Source organism: Salvelinus alpinus, chromosome 2 (genome assembly GCF_045679555.1).
Source record: "Salvelinus alpinus chromosome 2, SLU_Salpinus.1, whole genome shotgun sequence".
Classification (NCBI taxonomy): domain Eukaryota; kingdom Metazoa; phylum Chordata; class Actinopteri; order Salmoniformes; family Salmonidae; genus Salvelinus; species Salvelinus alpinus.
The window spans coordinates 19,267,405-19,290,220 of record NC_092087.1 but is presented as its reverse complement, the minus strand read 5'-3'; the positions used below and the strand labels follow the sequence as shown (position 1 = coordinate 19,290,220).

General features: G+C 40.3%; 1 protein-coding gene across 3 annotated transcripts in view; it reads left to right on the top strand.

The window, feature by feature from the left end:
- The window catches only part of LOC139555969 (contactin-4-like), a 255,013-nt gene that overhangs the window by 111,189 nt on the left and 121,008 nt on the right, over positions 1-22,816 (top strand). For all 3 annotated transcript variants that reach the window (XM_071369404.1, XM_071369411.1, XM_071369394.1), the window contains exon 4: positions 12,393-12,568. In XM_071369404.1, coding sequence (XP_071225505.1) covers positions 12,393-12,568 — 176 coding nt within the window. The remainder of the gene's footprint in view (positions 1-12,392; positions 12,569-22,816) is intronic.

Genomic DNA, 22,816 nt, shown 5'->3' with positions numbered 1-22,816 from the left:
GGCTTGAGGGGGCTAAACACCCTTTCCTCATTTGGACTGACCACCGCAATCTGGAGTACATCCGGGCGGCGAGGAGAATGAACCCTCGCCAGGCAAGGTGGGCCATGTTTTTCAACTGCTTTGTTTTCACCCTATCCTACAAACCAGGTTCCCAGAACGTTAAGGCAGACGCACTGTCCCGGCTGTATGATACAGCGGAGCGGTCCACGGATCCCATTCCCATAATTCCAGCTTCTTGCCTGGTGGCACCGGTGGTATGGGAGGTGGACGCGGACATCGAGCGGGCGTCACGTTCAAAGCCCACTCCCCCTCAGTGTCCAGTTGGGCGTCTGCACGTTCTGTTTGATGTCCGCGATCGTTTGATCTGTTGGGCTCACACATCACCCTCCTCTGGTCATCCTGGCATCGGTCGGACGGTGCGCTGCCTTGCTGGGAAGTACTAGTGGCCCACTTTAACTAAGGACGTGAGGGTTTATGTTTCCTCCTGTTCGGTACGCGCACAGTGCAAGGCACCTAGATATCTGCCCAGAGGGAAATTACAACCCCTTCCCGTTCCACAACGACCGTGGTCACACCTATTGGTGGATTTTGTGACGGATCGCCTGGGGGTCTCGGTCAGCCTTACCTCAGGTTTCCACCCCGAGATTAACGGGCAGGTGGAGAGAGTCAACCAGGATGTGGGTATGTTTCTGCGGTCCTATTGCCAGGACCGGCCGGGGGAGTGGGTGGTTTTCATCCCCTGGGCGGAGATGGCCCAAAACTCCCTCCGCCACTCCTCTACCAACCTATCACCGTTTCAGTGTGTGCTGGGTTATCAGCCAGTCCTGGCACCATGGCATCAGAGCCAGATCGAGGCTCCTGCGGTGGATGAATGGTTTCGGCACTCGGAGGAGACATGGAACGCTGCCCATGTGCGGCTACAACGGGCCGTCAGGAGGCAAAAGGCGAGTGCCGACCGCCACCGCAGTGAGGCCCCGGTGTATGCAAATAAATAAATAGACAGCTATGAAAAATACTATTTAGCCCGTACTGTTTAGTAAAAAGTATGCAGTATGTCACGGCCGCAACGCAGTAGCGTGAAGCAGGGCCGAGTGCAGGTGGATTTTTATAGGTCTACTCAGGCTGGTTATAGGCAGACTATCACATTCGACCTATACCGTAGTAGACCATATAGCCCATCAATCCTATTTTAAAAGCCCTGAAGACAGAAACAGATCATTTGGTTCCATTTCAACATAGTTATTAGTGAAACCAAAGTACTATAACTCACACCAAAACTTTTCAAATGTTCAAATCGAAAGGTTATTGCGCAGAAAAACTTTGACAGTCGGGGTGCATCGCAAATTCATAATAAACTTAAGCACTGATCATTGGGAACGAGATCAGAATGACTGCTAGGGCTTGATCCATACATTAAATAATTGAGTAGGTAGTCTAGCCTACAAAACTTCAAACGTCAGAAGGCCTGATTAACATGACATCAATAACGCAGTATTTGTATTTAGTTTTCATGCTAGTGAGGGCCGAGAATCCACTCTCTAATAAGTACGTGGTTGCAAAGGGCATCAGTGTCTTAACAGTGTGATTTGCCAAGGCAGGATACTCTGAGCGCAGCCCAATACAGAAATCTGGCAGTGGCTTCTGATTAAATTCAATTTTCACAGAACCGCTTGTTGCGATTTCGATGAGGCTCTCTTGTTCAGATATTGGTAAGTGGACTGGAGGTAGGGCATGAAAGGGATAACGAATCCAGTTGTTTGTGTCGTCCGTTTCGGGAAAGTACCTGCGTAATTGCGCACCCAACTCATTCAGGTGCTTCGCTATATCACATTTGACATTGTCCGTAAGCTTGAGTTCATTTTCACACAAAAAATCAAACAATATGGAAAGACCTGTTTGTTGTCCTTTTTAATGCAGACAGAGAAGAGCTCCAACTTCTTAATCATAACCTCAATTTTGTCCCGCACATTGAATGTAGTTGCGGAGAGTCCCTGTAATCCTAGATTCATTCAGTCAAGATAAAACATCACCCAGAATGGCCAGTCGTGTGAGAAACTCGTCATCATGCAAGCGGTCAGACAAGTGAAAATGATGGCCAGTAAAGAAAACTCTAACCTGTCTAGCCCCGGGGTTCCGCTAGCGGAACTCCTCCCACATTCCACTGAAAAGGCAGAGCGCGAAATTCTAAAAATATTTTTTAGAAATATTTAACTTTCACACATTAACAAGTCCAATACAGCAAATGAAAGATAAACATCTTGTGAATCCAGTCAACATGTCCGATTTTTAAAATGTTTTACAGCGAAAACACCACGTATATTTATGTTAGCTCACCACCAAATACAAAAAAGCACAGACATTTTTCACAGCACAGGTAGCATGCACAAAACCAACCAAACTAACCAAGAACCAACCAAACTAACCAAGAAACAACTTCATCAGATGACAGTCTTATAACATGTTACACAATAAATCTATGTTTTGTTCGAAAAATGTGCATATTTGAGGTATAAATCAGTTTTACATTGCAGCTACCATCACAGCTACTATCAGAAATAGCACCGAAGCAGCCAGAGTAATTATAGAGACCAACGTGAAATACCTCAATACTCATCATAAAACATTTCTGAAAAATGCATGGTGTACAGCAAATGAAAGACAAACATCTTGTGAATCCAGCCAATATATCCGATTTTTTAAGTGTTTTACAGCGAAAACACAATATAGCATTATATTAGCTTACTACAATAGCCTATCACACAACCGCATTCATTCATTCAAGGCACGTTAGCGATAGCGATAGGCACGTTAGCGATAGCGAATAAACCAGCAAAAGATATAGATTTTTTCACTAACCTTCATAAACTTCATCAGATGACAGTCCTATAACATCATATTACACAATACATATATGGTTTGTTCGAAAATGTGCATATTTAGAGCTGAAATCCGTGGTTATACATTCTGAAAACTTAGCCTCTTTTTCCCAGAATGTCCGGATATTTTTCTGACACTCGCCTATTCTGACCAAATAACTATTCATAAACTTTACTAAAAAATACATGTTGTATAGGAAATGATAGATACACTAGTTCTTAATGCAATCGCCGTGTTAGAATTCTAAAAAGAACTTCATTACGACATGCAGCTTACGTTATTGCGAGAGAGCGCCCAAAATCTGGGCGCAAACTAAAAGTAAACATGTTCGACAGATATATGAAATAACATCATAAATGGGTCCTACTTTTGATGATCTTCCATCAGAATGTTGTACAAGTGGTCCTTTGTCCAGAACAATCGTTGTTTGGTTTTAGAATGGCATTTTTCCCTCTCGAATGAGCAAGCAAAACTAGCCAAGTGGCGCTAAGCTCTCCTTCGTCACCAAACGCAAAGAACGCAACACGCCTAAACTCCCGAAAAAATTTCAATAATCTAATAAAACTATATTGAAAAAACATACTTTACGATGATATTTTCACATTTATCAAATAAAATCAAAGCCGGAGATATAAGACGTCTATAACGAATGCTTTTCAGAAGCCAATACTGGTGACCTTTATGCGCTTCCTGAACAAAGGAATTCTGGGGTCATGTCATTCCAAGCTCTATCTTTTGACCATAGAAATACCTAGAAACCCCATTTCACCTCTCACAGCCTATTGACATCTAGTGGAAGGCGTATGAAGTGCATGTATACTAATAGATATCAAGCACATTTATAGGCAGGCCCTGGAACAGAGCCTCGATTTCAGATTTTTCACTTTCTGACAGGAAGTTTGCTGCAAAATGAGTTCTGTTTTACTCACAGATATAATTCAAACGGTTTTAGAAACTTGAGAGTGTTTTCTATCCAATAGTAATAAAAATATGCATATTGTACGAGCAAGAATAGAGTACGAGGCCGTTTAACCTTTCACGAGCCTCTACCCCGGGTCCGGGATCACCCCCCACCCCCCCCACACACTGATTAGCATAGCTAGCATAGCTTCACAAGTAGATAGTAGCATCTAAATATCATTAAATCACAAGTCCAAGACACCAGATGAAAGATACAGATCTTGTGAATAAAGCCACCATTTCAGATTTTTAAAATGTTTTACAGGGAAGACACAATATGTAAATCTATTAGCTAAACACGTTAGCAAAATACACAATTTCTTTGTCCACCATTTTTTCTCTCCACCAGTAGCTATCACCAATTCGGCTAAACTAAGATATTGATAGCCAATAACCAATAAAAAACCTCATCAGATGACAGTCTGATAACATATTTATGGTATAGGATAGGTTTTGTTAGAAAAAAGTGCATATTTCAGGTAGAAATCACAGTTTACAATTGCACCGACCATCACAACTCGACTAGAATTACTATAGAGAGCAACGTGTATGACCAATTTACTCATCATAAAACATTTCATAAGAATAGACAAAGCATAGCAATGGAAAGACCCAGATCTTGTGATTTCAGACAATATTTCAGATTTTCTAAGCGTTTTACAGCGAAAACACAATAAATCGATAAGTTAGCATACCACATGTGCAAACGTTACCAGAGCATCGATTCAAGCCAAAGAGAGCTATAACGTAATCATCGCCAAAATATATTAATTTTTTCACTAACCTTCTCAGAATTCTTCCGATGACACTCCTGTAACATCATTTTACAACATACATATAGAGTTTGTTCGAAAATGTGCATATTTAGCCATACAAAACCGTGGTTATACAATGAAAATACTAGCAAATCAAGCCTCAAAATGTCGGACGTCATCTTTCAGAGTGATCTAGTTTAATCGAAAGCTAATCATATACTTGACTAAAAAATACAGGGTTGACAGGAATCGAAAGACAAATTAGTTCTTAATGCAACCGCTGATTTACATTTCTAAAATTATCCTTACTGTGCAATACAGGGTTCGCCAAGTGAAGCGATAACAAACAAAATGGCGGATTATGCGTTTAAAATATTTCGACAGAACAACGATTTATCATATTAAATATTTCTTACTATGAGGTGATTTTCCATCAGATTCTTGGGCAATGTATCCTTTCTTGGGTCTAATCTTCTTTTGGTCGATAGATGTCCTCTGTCCTTCGAAATGTCCACTAACATCGACCGAGACCCCGAAACGTGACCAAAGCTTCAAAGTGCACGACAAAGAAATTCCTCAAAATCGCACTAAACGGATATAAATTGCTATAAAACGGTTCAAATTAACTACATTATGATGTTTTTAACAACTATAACGACTAAAAACATGACCGGAGAAATATCACTGGCTAAACAACCATTTGGAAGGAGGCAAGTCCGATGTCCATCTTGCGTAAGACGCGCGAAGGGAAAGGACGGTACTTCCACGTTTTGTTGTTTTATAGTGGCTCTGATTGTGCAATCGACTCCATTCAAAGCGTGATGACGTACTGACACCCAGAGGAAGACGTAGGCAGTGTCGGTTTCTCCATAGCATTTACAGGCACCTTAAAACCGACCCCAGATCAGGGGTCAAAATTTCTGAAATCTGACTCCCTGTCAGGAAAAGTGCTGTAGAAGTAGTTCTGTACCACTCAGAGACAAAATTCCAACGGCTATAGAAACTAGAAAGTGTTTTCTATCCAATAATAACAATAATATGCATATTGTACGATCAAGAATTGAGCACGAGGCAGTTTAATTTGGAGACCAAAAAATGCTAATGCGGAACAGCACCCCCTATAGTTGCAAGAAGTTAAATTGGGCACGATTTTTCCCCAAAGTGAAAATAGCGCCCTCTATCCTCAACAGGCTAAGCTCGTCTCTCAATTAAAAAAACGTGTCAATACTTTGCCCCTTGATAACCAGCGCACTTCTGTATGTTGTAAAAGCGGTACATGGTCACTGCCCATATCATTGCAGTGCAGAAAATACACGAGAGTTCAGGGGCCTTGCTTTGTCAAAGTTAACCATTTTCACTGTAGTGCCAAAACGTCTTTCAAGCTGTCAGGCATTCCCTTGGCAGCAAGAGCCTCTCGGTGGACGCTGCAGTGTACCCAAGTGGTGTCGGGAGCAACTGCTTGCGCACACGTTACCACTCCACTATGTCTCTCTGTCATGGCTTTTACGCCATCACTACAGATACCAACACATCTCTCCTGTTATCCTGGTTTCCAGTGGTTTGCACAAGAGGATGTCTTCCTTATTTGACTCCCCATAAACTATAGGACATATACCAGGAGCTGTGCCAGGCCCGCCAAGTCTGTAACGCATAGAATTCACTGGCTTGTATGTGTAACAGTATAGCTTCAGTCCCTCTCCTCGCCCCAACCTGGGCTCGAACCAGGGACCCTCTGCATACATCGACAACAGCCACCCTCGAGGCACCATTACCCATCACTACACAATAGCCGCGGGCCTTGCAAAGCAAGGGGAACAACTACTTCAAGGTCTCAGATCGAGTGACGTCACCGATTGAAACACTATTAGCACGCACCCCGCTAACTAGCTAGCCATTTCACACCGGTTACACTCACCCCCCTTTTGACCTCCTCCTTTTCGACAACAACCAGTGATCCGGGTCAACAGCAGAAATGTAACAGTACAGCTTCCGCCACTCTCCGCGCCCCTACCTGGGCTCGAAACAGGGACCCTCTGTACACATCAACAACTGCCTCCCACAAAGTATCGTTATCCAGTGTTGTTTGATGAAGACATTGTCTGTATAGTTTCTTTGGCCTTTTCTCCCAGCATTGTCCCAGCCATATCCACGGCAGCAGGAAGAATTAAGTCCTCCACAATAGCATGGGGCTTGCCTGTCCTAGCCACTCAGTAGCTCACCATATAAGACCCTTATTATTAATGGTATCTGTTGCTTTTATACATGTCTGACTACTCGAAAGTCGTCTTAATTCTCGCTCAAAAACTCCCGTGGCTTATTTTTCAAATTGGCATGTTTTGTTTCTAAATGTCTGCTCAAGAGTGAATGTTTCATTGAGTTGTGAGATAGTACTTTTGCACATATAACACACTGTGGCTGAGAAAAGGCACTACTCCCAATATAAGTGAACCCCAAATCAATGTAGTTCTCATCATATTTGTCTTTTGTTCGGTGCTTTCCCGGGTAAGGTGGCAGTAGCTCTTCAGTTGCATCAGATTCACAACTGTCAGTGTCTATCCTAGCTGGGCTAACAACAAATGTAGAATTACTGATGCTAGCATTGGATGTGCTCGTGGAAGCAGAACAACTTGTGTCATCGACAGGTGCAGCTGTAATACTGCTGGTAGTAGCAGTACTACCAGTAGAGCTGGTATGTGTCTCTATGACCTTATTTTTTTAACCATTTATCCATTTTCGAATGAGCAATGAGCAACGGAATGAGCATCAGCTACGTTTGGCAACATACGGACCGTTAGGATGTTAATTATTTGACTAGGCTACCTGTATTTGACATTGTGTTGTTATTTCGCTGAACACTAGATGGTTTAGTTTTATTTTTGGCAGTGAAACGAGACTACTCAGGCAGAAGAAAACTCACCCAAGTGTATAGCCCCATTGGAAAATATAAATGGACTGTTTGGAAAAAATCACATTTTTATTAGGCGTACCCCCGACGGCATTGCGCAGCTACCGAAATCAACGAATAATGGGAAACAATGCAATCGCGCATGACGCATTCTCATTATGTGAAAATAAATGTTTAATAGTATGCAAAAAAAATAAAATTGAGTAGGGTTTAAATGCCAGGATGTTAAACTCATTTAGGATCTTCATCTAGTACAGGTATTCCCAAATTGGGGTACTCAAACCCCCAGGGGTACGCCTCATCCCTACTGTGTATCTAATTGGTCAGCTGTCGTCAAAGCCGAAATGAGGAAGACATCCAGGCATTTAAAGTATAATTGATTTTCCAAATGTCGAACACTATTAAACTATTTTTTTGTATACCCAACCGGCATACTATTTAGGATGCAAGTGTGGATATTCAGACATGGCCAGTGTCTCTTTTCCTCTCTCTGCACGGTACATTAGTCTATCGAAAATTGTGTGTGTTGTATCTCTGGCAACTACAAGGTTCAAATCAATCATGTTTGCTCAATGAAATTGCTGGGGTGAGATTTAGAAGGATTGGTAAATTTAACACTTGGGATTGAGCCAGTTTAAAGGATGACCTAATCAGCTGTTTCCTGTCAAGGTCACTACAGTCCTGTCAGAGCACAGAGCGTGGCCCGGGATGGGCTGCCTGCCTGCCTTCTAAGACGGTCTTCCTGAGGGCAGCTGCAGACTAAATCATCTTCAAAGTTCATTAACTGCACATCACACAATCGTATACTGTTACAGGCTGACCTCAGAGGTTGGGCATTAAATGTGGCTCATCCTCTTATATGCTTTAAAACTGTCTGTCCCTACAAGCATAAAGCTTATAACAGAATATTTACTCTGGATAATAGAGTCTTTGTTCTGTGGCACTGGGTCTATCGCCACGCAGAAGGCTAAAGGAAAGGAACAGACCGTGTAACGTTCTACAAACTCATAAGCCAGATGGCATGATATTATGCCACTGTATGGACGGCCTGCTGGAACATGATTGCATAAAGCATGTGCTTAACAAACAGAGCTGCTATACCAGTGTGCCCCTCTAGAATGATTAATTGTCTATTAGATTATTAGATTATCTGCAACATGTACATGTACTTGATTTAATTTATTGCTCAATGTATCATAGCCATGATATTAGCCGACTCAATTCAATACAACAGTCATTGTCAGGTCAATATCTAGTGGCAAGACAATGGATTTTCATCTTAGTATGTTGACCTAACTCACTCACTTATTCCTTCCCTCAGAAAGCTCCTTGTGCAGCTTAATGCTCTGATGTTGACCTGAAGGGAAGTGGCGTTTTTGGTTTTCTCAGTATTACCATATCAGTCAAAGCTCTGTCTTCTCTCATCCAGAACTTGCAGGAATGTGATATTCAATATTGGCTCTATTGAATCACTCTCTCTGTTGAAGAAAAATAATATAACAACTTTGAATAGGCAGACTGCTTTAATTTTTAATGGAATACCATTTTTTTCTAACACAAAAACAGCCTGGTATGAGAGCTGATGAGGACCACTTCTCTGAGATAACAGATCATGTTAGAGACTCTTCTCATTTTATCAATTGCAGGTTCTCTTTCTGAAAGCCTGAGTAGTTAGAGTAGACTCACTACTGTGCAGTAAAATATTGATGTTTTTGTTTTTCTTGCATTGGAAGTAAGCAAATGTCTCGAGTTGCCTTATGAGACGGTCGGTGAGGACCTTTACCATACTGTAGTGAAGAGTAATGAGGCACTGGAGACCACAGACTTGTGTACGTAGTGTAAGGCTGGTTTGGAGTAGGCATGGTAATGTATCACTGAACTATTATATATCTACAGTGTCTACAGTACCAGCTTGTAAACGCGGTGCTACCCCCATAAGCACTATGTATTTAAAGGCATGGTCATATTGTATTCTGTAAGAACAAAGCCACCGTGAACTGTTTGTAATCATATATTTTTAGTTTGAACTACATGTTCCCTTTTGCTCAAGGAATGATGTTTAGCCTCTTACTCTATTCCAGTCATAATTGCCATAGCACAAGAACACCATGTATGGATCTGAGTTATTCTTCCCTCTCTATAATGAAGCCCTGGGAGAGATAACCCTCAGGCCCAGTTTCTATTCAAATGCTTGATATGGTTGGTAGTTGTCCAAATGGTAGATGAAAGAGAACAAAGATGTTGATGTCAAACGTTTTGCTTTTAACCTGTCATTAACCTTTTACACTTGTCCCTTTTATTATTATGCCTTCTCTAAGGTGAATCATACAATAAAATACCTTAAATCTATTCAAGCAGAGCTACACCAACCTAATAAAGATATTTTCACGAATGCTTTGACAAAGTCACCCTATTTGTTGAGCTGTTTAGAATCCATAAAGACAATCAATTATTCTCCTTACTCCAAATAAATAATCAGCAATTAATCACTCTGGACCCTAATCATGGTTTGCATCGTCCATATCCCAATAAAGTCCTTAATACCTATCATGCTTAGTAAGGTTGAATATTTTCCTGGTATTTTACAAATGTCCCTTCCCGAGAATAAATCACTTTTCTCCCAGGTAACCCGGTATTTCCCGCCAAAACCGGAAGTGTCATTCAAAAGCATTATAAAGTATATAAATAGGTCTATGTCTGGATTTGATGAGAGCTTTGATCGAAAATTCAAGCCTGATGCTACTTGAGTCTGATGAGCAATATATTAAATACATTTTATGAGCCCTAAAGACATTTAATGAACCCAAGCCCAAAAAAGTCCAAATGATTGTGCCATTATCCAATACATTTATGATATAGGCTACTGAACATTACGCACAACAAAAAAACATACAAACCCATAGATGTAGCTAGCTATGTGCTAAATTAAACTAGCTCCAGTAGGCTAATCTTTTTGAGTGTGAACTGTATTACTGTAATGTATTGTATTATACTGTATTATATGGATTGGATTTACGAACATAGTTCAAACCATGATAAAGCAGGGAGAGACCATGTGATACTGGTGCAGCACATGCAGCCTACAAAGTTACAATTATAGCCTAACGAATTAGATTTTAACGTTGAAATATAATAGGGCCTATTTGTATAATTAGTAGGCGGGACGCATATATACATTTCATAGTGTTTCCCCTAATTGTATTAGCCTACCTCCTCTTTCTCTATTGTTGGGTCATTCCTTCCTCGCGTTCAACGGTTAAATGAAATACGTTTTGTTGTCCTTATCTTCATCATTCTAATGACATCCTTGAATAATACAGGACTAGAATTAAATGCGGATGGCTTTCACTTCTCTTCACAGAGATTGAATGGTTATGCATCTGAATAAATAACTGCTATAGCCTACCGCCATCGAGTGCATTTGTCTTCTTTAAAAAAAATATATTTTTATTTAACCTTTATTTCAAACTACCCGTGAATTCTATTGGCTGCTGTATTTAACGTTACGCAAACAAGAGCTTAAATCCCTCTTCGAATAGTCTATTGGTATAAGAAATGCCCAAAACATTTTGTCCAGCAAGCTGTTCTAGTCTAGCTTTTCCTGCATGGGACTCCATGAGCTAAGGAGCATTTTTTAAGGAGAGAGGCTAGCAGAGCACAGGTGCATGCATATTGCACAAGAGACAGAGGCTATAAGCCATCATTAATTAGCTAAATATAAGTATAATACTGCATTGAATATATTACCTGAAAGAGGTAGACTAGTACATCTATATAGGGCTATATATCAATCTAGAACAGGGTTATCTATTTTGGATGCAATTGGAATTGAGTTGATGGAGAGAGAAAAAGACTGCGAGAGAGTGCTTCGTGCGTGCACTGGTTTAAAGCAACACTATTTGAGTCATAGGCTCTTTTAAAACTCTGGAGCTGCAATAAAAAATATATATTTACAATTTAAAAATAAAAGCCAGATGGAGATGGGTAAATTAGACACGCATTTGGTCTTTATATTACTGTAGCTATGCTTCAGCAAATTTAGGCCTATCTCTCACAAGAAAAATTATGATGATGATGAGATGATACTGTAGGTCTACATGGATTGTGAACTGCACTCCATACTGAGATGGGCCTTAGAGAAGATGGAGATGGTAGATGGGCCATCCCCACCCTGCAGAGGCCGTAGAGAAGCCAGATTTAGACATTGCACATTATTTCACAGTTCCATTTCACGCCATGCTGTTCATATAAATAATTTATTATAATTTACCGGTTTCTCTGAGTTATTTATCCCGGGAAAAGGGAGTGGTTTTTGGGTGGTAAATCCCGGTAACCGGGTTCCCGCCATTCAACCCTAATGCTTACTCATCTGTGAAATTTAGTTTGGTATCATAACCACCTTTCTGCTCTATGTGGAGGGATTGAGGAATCTGCTGCCTTCATAAATTAATTATATCATTCACTGATCACCTCTAACACCAATTATAATCTCATAGCCTGGTGTAGAATGCAAAAGTGCAGAATGCAGTGTGCTAGCCATTCTTTTTATTTGTTGCATCGTAATGATTAATCTGCATTTTTATGCTGTTTGACTTGGTGTCTAGCAAGATGGATGGAATACACAGAGGCTGTGTATTCTTAGTGAGTGAGGTCTTTTCTGCTCTGTGTTGTGCCAGCCGTCAGTGTAGTTCACTACTTAGATTAACGCTATACTGTGGGGCATGGTTTGAGGGCTCTCTTGATCCTTTACTAATCAAATTAAGGTAAAATCAGCATTTACCTTCTTTGATGTTTTTGTCAGAATCTCATATTTCCCTAAAGGTACAGTACGTGATCTACAATAGATTGAAGTTAATAGTGGATCTGGATCTAACTGCTTTTCATTTTGTTTTTAGGTGGAAACTGAATGGCACCGCGATCACTCCCAAATCAGCCTCACACTATAGCCTGTCTGGAGGCAACCTCCGAATCAGCCATTTAAACAAAGACCAGGATGCTGGAACATATCAGTGCCTCGCCTTCAACTCTTTTGGGACCATCGTGAGCCGAGAGGCCAGTCTAACCTTTGCATGTAAGTCACTAACTATCTTTTATTCCCTCTCTGATCATACTGTACTAGCCAGCAGTGTGAAGGCATGTGACAGAAAAGATATGTCAGTGGGACTTGTCATAGTGTCTTGTGTCCCGCCTGATAAAGCAATCAACATGGAAGCATCTCCTTGGGGAGCAGCATTTGCCAGTGCTGTGACTCCACACTCAGGATCTTCATCCTGATAGAGCTAATACATGAAACTACAACTCCAACGCATAAAAATAACTCCTCATCACTTTCCTCAAGATTCAACTCAAAATAAATAACAATAAATGCCTACACTACCACATACTGTCTTTATAATACAGGACAGACTTTCAAAGATGTTCAGTTAAAGTATATTGAGCAAACGTAATGTCATAGTGAGTACAAAAACCGAACAGAAATCATCTTCTCTCAGCATGTGAAAATAATGGAAATAGAAGAATAAGATAAAGATAAGATAAAGCAGTATATATTTATATTATTATTTTTCTTGGACATTATAACTGACAGACCTGAGTAGAAGAGGATAAATGGTTCCATGTGGCTGTTGGTAGAGCATGGAACTTGCAACACCAAGGGTTGTGGGTTTGATTCCCATGTGGGACTAGTACGAAAATGTATGCACTCACTACGGCAAGTCACTCTGGATACGAACGTCTGCTAAATGACTAAATTGAAAATAAAGATAGCAGAATTTCTGCACATAACTGACAGACTACGGTCTCAATTTAGCTGTTTTCCTATTGAGTAAGAGGAAGTCAATACTCCTTGCTGCTTCTCCAGTTATTGGACATCCTAAAATGACGACATGGACAGTTAAATGAATGATGGCTTCTTCAGAATCAGTTCTGATGCCCCACGGTGGGAACAAGGCCGCCCCATCCCTCACAGGCCATTTATTTTGTCCTCCTGGCCGGGCCCAGTCTCACTCCGGAGCAAGAGTAATCCGATCTGTAGGGAACTCCACTGTCACTATAGGGCGAAACAGTGACAGTTCCATCAATTGTCCGGGCCTGACCTTAAAGTCTTGGGATGTTTTCACATAGTAAGGACCTGCATCTGTGACTGTCATCTGTCTTCTTTATTACTCTTGGTATAGCTTAAAAAACTCCACATGATGACTGAATGGTGCGGGTTCAAGACAATTTTTTTAAGGGCAGTTGATATTATTAGAGAGTGTATCTTGCAATTTGTTAGAGTATGTGGCTCTCAACTTCATGTCAACATTGAACGATTTGATTGTAAAATTAGAGCAGAAAGTATTGATACATTAAATTAATTCCATTGGAAAGAGGACATTTAATACACTGTTTATTGATCTCATCAATACTTTAGATATGAGTGATTATTGATGGATTTGGCCCTGTTATGCCTGCAGGCCAAATATACTATACATCATATTAATCCATGTGTTCATTTCTTACCTGTTTCCATGTTGTCTGTTCTTGACCTTGCAAATGGTTTTATGTTGATTCAGATTCAATCTTTGAATGGTATTTCACAGTGAAATTTGAACCATCTTTTCACTGTAACATGCATACAATATTTAATGCTCTTAAGTGGTGCAGCCCAGTTCAGCTCAATCAATAATACATTCTGTCAGCTCTTAAAATAATGCTCTTAAAATACATTCGATGGCAGTATGCATCAATCAATACCATCTTCTTCCAGAGAAGCATAATGAAAGTTGGCTATTTACAGTGGGGAGAACAAGTATTTGATACACTGCCGATTTTGCAGGTTTTCCTACTTACAAAGCATGTAGAGGTCTGTAATTTGTATCATAGGTACACTTCAACTCTGAGAGAAGGAATCTAAAACAAAAATCCAGAAAATCACATTGTATGATTTTTAAGTAATTAATTTGCATTTTATCGCATGACATAAGTATTTGATACATCAGAAAAGCAGAACTTAATATTTGGTACAGAAACCTTTGTTTGCAATTACAGAGATCATACGTTTCCTGTAGTTCTTGACCAGGTTTGCACACACTGCAGCAGGGATTTTGGCCCACTCCTCCATACAGACCTTCTCCAGATCCTTCAGGTTTCGGGGCTGTCGCTGGGCAATACGGACTTTCGGCTCCCTCCAAAGATTTTCTATTGGGTTCAGGTCTGGAGACTGGCTAGGCCACTCCAGGACCTTGAGATGCTTCTTACGGAGCCACTCCTTAGTTGCCCTGGCTGTGTGTTTCGGGTCGTTGTCATGCTGGAAGACCCAGCCACGACCCATCTTCAATGCTCTTACTGAGGGAAGGAGGTTGTTGGTCAAGATCTCGCGATACATGGCCCCATCCATCCTCCCCTCAATACGGTGCAGTCGTCCTGTCCCCTTTGCAGAAAAGCATCCCCAAAGAATGATGTTTCCACCTCCATGCTTCACGGTTGGGATGGTGTTCTTGGGGTTGTACTCATCCTTCTTCTTCCTCCAAACACGGCGAGTGGAGTTTAGACCAAAAAGCTCTATTTTTGTCTCATCAGACCACATGACCTTCTCCCATTCCTCCTCTGGATCATCCAGATGGTCATTGGCAAACTTCAGACGGGCCTGGACATGCGCTGGCTTGAGCAGGGGGACCTTGCGTGCGCTGCAGGATTTTAATCCATGACGGCGTAGTGTGTTACTAATGGTTTTCTTTGAGACTGTGGTCCCAGCTCTCTTCAGGTCATTGACCAGGTCCTGCCGTGTAGTTCTGGGCTGATCCCTCACATTCCTCATGATCATTGATGCCCCACGAGGTGAGATCTTGCATGGAGCCCCAGACCGAGGGTGATTGACCGTCATCTTGAACTTCTTCCATTTTCTAATAATTGTGCCAACAGTTGTTGCCTTCTCACCAAGCTGCTTGCCTATTGTCCTGTAGCCCATCCCAGCCTTGTACAGGTCTACAATTTATCCCTGATGTCCTTACACAGCTCTCTGGTCTTGGCCATTGTGGAGAGGTTGGAGTCTGTTTGATTGAGTGTGTGGACAGGTGTCTTTTATACAGGTAACGAGTTCAAACAGTTGCAGTTAATACAGGTAATGAGTGGAGAACAGGAGGGCTTCTTAAAGAAAAACTAACAGGTCTGTGAGAGCCGGAATTCTTACTGGTTGGTAGGTGATCAAATACTTATGTCATGCAATAAAATGCAAATTAATTACTTAAAAATCATACAATGTGATTTTCTGGATTTTTGTTTTAGATTCCGTCTCTCACAGTTGAAGTGTACCTATGATAAAAATGACAGACCTCTACATGCTTTGTAAGTAGGAAAACCTGCAAAATCGGCAGTGTATCAAATACTTGTTCTCCCCACTGTATGTGATTTATGTGAAAATATTCTCCGTGATTAATTTGCTGGAGCTTGACCTCGTAGAGTTGAGATAATACACTGAACAAAAATATAAACACAACATGCAACAATTTCAAAGATTTTACTGAGTTACAGTTTATATCAGGAAATCAGTCAATTTAAATGAATTCATTAGGCCCTAATCTATGGATTTCACTTGACTGGCAATACAGATATGCATCTATTGGCCACAGATTCCTTTAAAAAAAGGTAGGGGCGTGGATCAGAAATCATGTGGTGTTACCACCATTTGCCTCATGCAGCGCAGATCTCCTTCTCATAAAGTTGATCAGGTTGTTGATTGTGACGTGTGGAATGTTGTCCCACTCCTCTTCAATGGCTGGGGGAAGTTGCTGGATATTGGCGTGTACTGGAACACGCTGTTGTACACATTGATCCAGAGCATCCCTAACATGCTCAATGGGTGACATGTCTGGTGAGTATGCAGGCCATGGAAGGACTGGGACATTTTCAGCTTCCAGGAATTGTATCCAAATCCTTGCGACATGGGGCCGTGCATTATCATGCTGAAACATTAGGTGAGTGCGCCGATGAATGGCACAACAATTGGCCTCATGATCTCGTCACAATATCTCTGAGCATTCAAAATGCCATCGATAAAATGCAATTGTGTTCGTAGTCCGTAGCTTATGCCTGCTCTGTTCACAACGTTGGCATCAGCAAAACGCTCGCCCATGTGACACCATGTGGTAGAGAAATTAACTGCACATTTTAGTGTCCTTTTATTGTAACCAGCACAAGGTGCACCTGTGTAAGGATAATGCTGTTTAATCAGCTTCTTGATATGCCACACCTGTCAGGTGGATGGATTATCTTGGCAAAGGAGAAATGCATGCACAACATTTGATAGAAATAAGCTTTTTGTGCGTACATGGAACATTTCTGGGATCTTTTATTTCAGCTCATGAACATGGGACCAACTCTTTACATGTTGCGATTATATTTTTGTTCAGTGTAAAAAGGATAAAAAAACAGTGAACATCAAATGGTCCCAAAGTACTTTAAGGAGATATGATTTTCTCTGCCTTTCCTCTTGAATTGGCTTGCTTTAACAGCATAGATACCGAAAGCCTTTTCAGTAAGATCCGTAGGAAATAGATAATTGTCATAATGGACGCGCTGATGCTGTCTGAAGAACAAGCTCTGCCTCCTAATTCAGTAATTGGGTTCTGGGTATAGAAAGTATTTTTTAATTGAAATAGGCATTGATAGTAAAACTCATGCATAGTGTCTTAATCATGTTTCTTGTGTACTGTCATTTATTTTGCAATACTTTGTTGATGTTGTGATACATTTCCTTGGGTTTATCAAGGTCTGAATGGCTAAAAGTAAATATATTTTAACAATGTCAAGAATTAATAGATAATTAACGTTTAAAATTTTTTTATAGCAATCTCTCAAACTCTTTACTGTATATCATGTCCATGTCACCCGGCCCCTTTCAACACTGTGGATAGTTATTCTCCCTCTAGAACTCCTTTTCCATTTTGTACATCAACTGTCATGTTTATTTCATTCTGTCTCAATATTTATGGGATTTGTCATTTATTCCTCACAACCTCTCACTCTCAGGATAGACTTGTCCTGGTTGATGTAATGTTCAATCTGTTTGCTCTGTGGATACAAATCCTCTGATGTTGGAACTGTTGCTCACTTTAGTTTATACTGATGGCTAGTTTTCCATCTGCTCATTTCCCTGTCTATGAACTGGAAGTGACAGTGGGGACAGGGGAAGAGCTGTCTGAAATAAATGGAATATCTTATACGGCGGGCAGCCTACGGATCAATCCCCCCCCCAAAAAATAAAATAATAATAATAATTTTAGGAACTCAGTCGGGGTCTCAACTTACTGTTGAGAGTTAGAATAGAAGAATACAGAAGATGCAATTTTGACATTTGGTTGTGCATCAGCAGTTTTCTCTCAATTGTAATGTCAGTCACTGAGAGTCACTCAATTAGCCCATGTCAACTACCATTTTTTAGATTGGTAAGTTAGTCTAGCCAGCTATCTAAACTTGTAGTAATCATGGTCGAATTACCAAATGGGTGGTTCCCCATTGATTTTATTAGTGACTCTCACTCAAATATCAAATTAAAATCTGCAAACATTTCTCTCCACCCTATGGCTAAATGAGTAGAATTGCAGGAAATTAGCTGTAAAACTGCACATTTTTCTCTCCGCCCCATGACAAAATATGTAGAATTATAAAATTGCAACATTTTCTCTACACCCCCATGGCAAAAGACAGAGAGAATTTGTTTTCACTTAGGTCCCCCAAAAGGCTAAGCTAGGCTCTGACTGCATGTGTGGGCATGAATTTGGGTAAGCAGACCCGCGAGCCTGTCATGATGAGTTCAATTTTTTTGTTGCCCCCACCCACATCAAAGTTGCCCATCCCTGTGTTATACCATCTGCGTCTGCTTACATGTAAGAGATTTGGCAGTCATGCTTAGATACAGTGGTGGAAAAAGTACCCAATTGTCATAGGTTCCTGTCCTGCTAAGCATTCAAAATGTAACGAGTACCTTGTGTTGTTAGGGAAAATGTATGGAAAATCCTATACAATATTTTCTTTAGGAATGTAGTGAAGTTAAAGTAAAATTAGTCCAAAATATAAATAAAGTAAAGTACAGATACCACAAAAAATGACGTAAGTAGTACTTTAAAGTATTTTTACTCCTTTTTTCTACTAGTAATAACCCATGTGTATTGTTTACTGCACTGTTGGAGCTAGGAACATAAGCAGTTCACTACACCTGCGATAAGATCTGCAAAATATGTGTATGCAACCAATAACATTTGATTTGATTTGAATATGGACAACAATCGGCACTCTGAATAGGTATATGTACATATTCTTCAGTTGGAGAAAGTTTTGTTCCTCTAGATATTTTCCGGGATTGTCAATGTTACCCCCCTGAGTAGCAGTGCTCCAAATAATCTGACGTTACCCTTCCTCCCATGAACTTGTGATGGATGGTGGTGCTGCCAGTGAGGAGTTGGTCCTGTCTACTGCCTGACGCATGGCTAACTGATGGATAGAGGGCCGCTCTCTCACTCAATACCGCCTTCCCTTGATTATTATTTCTATTGATTCTTTATCGGTGATTATGTAAAAGATGTACACCCATAATTCATATGGATGAATAGCTTGTATATACAATGTTTCTGAGTCACAGAGTTGCCACCTCAAAGGTCATGATTTCAATGTGATACATTGTTCTACAGTGTATTATTGGTTGACTACAGAGTTAGACCAAAGATTTACCAATAATAAGCTATGGGATGTATTTGTTGTCAATGAAAATGGAAATGTGGGTCCAGATTAAAACTATGTTAGTGCAGACATTTTTATACGTCTACATTTTGCCACAATACAGTCCTCAGTCGTTTTTACTTGATATTCATAGAGTACAGCTGTATTTCTCTCACAGAGCATGTGCAATTATGCAGACAGATGTGCTGTTTTTTTACTTCCGTTTTTTCATCTTTTATACGAGCCCCCCGCATCCAGAGATTTGAGAATCCTACTAGATTTGCTAAACATGGTGTAAAATTCCCGTAACTCCTGAAGGATTTACATGAATCCCTCGTTTAAATGCAAATATTTCCTGAACACTACTCTCCAGCTGTTGTGATAATGTGAATAGAGGGAGTACGGTAAGCTGAGTTAATTAAGTGTAAATAGCTACCAGCTATATTCTGGCTTTAGAACTTTTTTACCTGCATAGACTGTATGCAATTGCATCAGATGTCATGTGCTTGTCTCCGCTTTGTGGCTTTAAACGATTATTCTATGACAAGAACAAAATGAAAGGAAATATCACTCATTACTGTACATTTGAACCTACGCTTTTTAAACCTACGCTATGATGTAATGTCAGCTACAGTTAACCCCAGTTACAGTAAGTTAAGCGTGAAAAGAGGGATCTAACTTTCAAGTGAAATGAACTCCCCTGTGAAACGAAATGCCTACGTGCAGGTTTTCTGTATGTGTGCCATTGGGGGTGAATATGCAAGACAAAATATTTAGGTGCCTTTGAATGGGGTATGGTAGTAGCTGCCCGGTTTGAGGGTGTCAAAAACTGTAACACTGCTAGGTTTTTCACGCTCAACAGTTTCCTGTGAATGGTCCACCACCCAAAGGACATCCAGCCAACTTGACACAACTGTGGAAAGCATTGGAGTAAACATGGGCCAGCATCCCTGTGGAATGCTTTTGACACCTTGTAGAGTGCATGCCCCGACGAATTGAGGCTGTTCTGAGGGCAAAAGGGTTGCAACTCAACATTGGGAAGGTGTTCCGAATGTTTTGTACACTCAGTGTATATTACGTTACCTTAATTTCTCAATAAATCGTGGGAAGAGTAGTTCAATACCAACATTTACAAGGCCTGCCTCTTTTCTTGCGACTGAGATGAGAATTATTAGACATATCTCTAGAAGGCTGACTGCATGCTTTCATGCTTTCTTTTGAACAAAAAGAGCCCATGTGCACAGCTGTGTGCTCAGAGGAGCATGCATTTGGTCAAGTCTCCAGCACTGTACCCTCTGACATTACAGGCTCTTCTTGAGGCATTGGCTGTATCATTCTGTAATAAGGATTTTGGCTGGGATCTTCAGGACCTTTTTGCAACAATGGTTTGTTTGCTCTGCTTCTGCTTTTAGGACGGGAGGGAGCACAGTTTGATTTTAGCACTATCATTATCTCTCTCTCTCTCTCCCTCTCTCTCTCTCTGTGTGTGTGTGTGTGTGGGCGCGCACACATGGGTGTGTGCATGTGTATTTTATCAGGATGATCAAACATAGCCTCCTGCACTGGCAGTGAAGTGGCCCCAGTACCGCTTCTTGTTACTACAACGGCTTTTATCCTAAATAATGCCCAAAAATATACTTTGTAAAATTTACTCAGCACCTTAGATGTCCAATGCTTTTGTCCACTTTGTTCCTTCAGGCTCTCTATTTCCTAGGCTCTCTGGGGCTTTTATCTAGCACCCCATCCTGTGTTGAGATGAAAGAGGGTGGCAGTGTCACTCCAAACCTTTTGTTACCAATCCCCTGGTTCCCAGATTGGACCACTATAGACACAGAATTACCTCCATGGGCCCACATGTACGGGACATCTGCAAGCCATTCATTAAAACTGTGTTTTGATAGAGAAAAGTCAAGGAGTCTAGACTTACCAAATGAGGAGTTCACTTGCAGACAATAAGCCCAGTCAGTCAGTCAGAGATTCATGTTTTATATCACATTCTCTTTTACCTGTAAAACTGTCTCGAGTTTAATTGTGCAATTTGAACTGCCATAGCACCTGAAACCAATTTGGATGTGTTCAGAATACTATTCAACATCAATTATTCACAAATGGAATGAACTTTCTACTTATTTCTATCAGTGTGCGGTCCAATGGTATCAGAAAATCATCTCTCTTTTTTAGAGATCAGTAAAATTGCTGAGGTAGATGCATATAGCTAATTGACTCTTAATTGCCAAATCTCACATTCATCTGTGAAAAATTGCAAAGAATTGCTTTTCTTAATAGAGCTTAAGAGTCTCAAATAGCTATTAGCAAAAGTGTGTTCCTGGGTTAAGAGGAGATTTATGTTTGAAGAAATAATTAAAGCCTGCCTCCTAATCGACTTGTCCCATAACCAGTATGACATATATTAGCTGACCTTATAGTCCTCTTAATAAATCAGTGAGCCCAGTAATTTTACATTTAAATCTGCTCCTGGAGCAGAACTAACAGCAATCTAGTTTGAAAGCAGGTTTGGTTGGTTGCTGAGAGAGATGCTCAAGACTTTTCCATCAAGTCGCCCTGGAAAGAGAGCGCTTTCATTCCAGCATTGATGCTCGAGGTGACATGACAATATGGAACATATTACAGAGCAAGGTTAATTAAGGTTAATTAATCAAATTGGAACAATATGTGCTCTTAAATCTGCACCCGTTATCAAATAAATGTCTCTTTGTTCCCAGTGGTAGAAAGATACCGTATGAATGTATTTTGTGTCACCAGCTGTGTCCACAACAGTCAAATTCTTTCTAACTTTGGCCATTTTTATGTAGACAGGCTTCATTTTAGCCACTCAAAAATGAAAATCTTACCTACTGTAGATTTCACCTAGATTTTTGTTTATCTTGTATTGAGATAATTAAGTCAAAATGACTTTTTTTATTTTATTTAGCTTACCCTGAAAATGCATTTGTCTTGTATTAAGATATTCTGACTTGTATCAAGCCTTTTTTTAGGTTAAAATAAGCTAAATTATCTGCCAGTGCACAGAGATAATTTGTCTTGATAAGACGCCAGATCATTTTGCTTATTTTAACCTACAGTAATAAAAGGCTTGATACAAATCAGAATATCTTAATCCAAGACAAATTATCTTGATGCAGTTTCTGGGTAAACTAAATCAACTCAAAACAAGTAAATGCATTTTCTGGGTTAGCTAAATCAACTCAAACATGTAATTTCAATTTAATTATATCAATACAAGATTTTTTAAAATCTAGGTATGATAAAAATACAATTGCAGTGTACTGGTTAGTTCATACTGTCCCCACGTCAAACTGTGTCATCACGTATAAACAAAATGGAACATTCAGTACACTGCAACAACAACAAAAAATCTTACCTAGATTTTTTCATCTTGTAACGAGATAATTAACTCAAAGTTACTTGTCCACAAGCTCGCTGCTGCTGTTTTGTCTTTGTGAGATATCTACAGTACCTGTCTGTGCAGCTTTTATTTCTCCAAACTAATTGATCTGTTTTGTGGAGCTGCTCCTTTCATGTCTGTGGTAGCTGTGGCATTATTCCAAATCGAATCACTGCTTACAGCCTCTTGAAAGGCATTGAGAAGTTCCTATTGCAATGT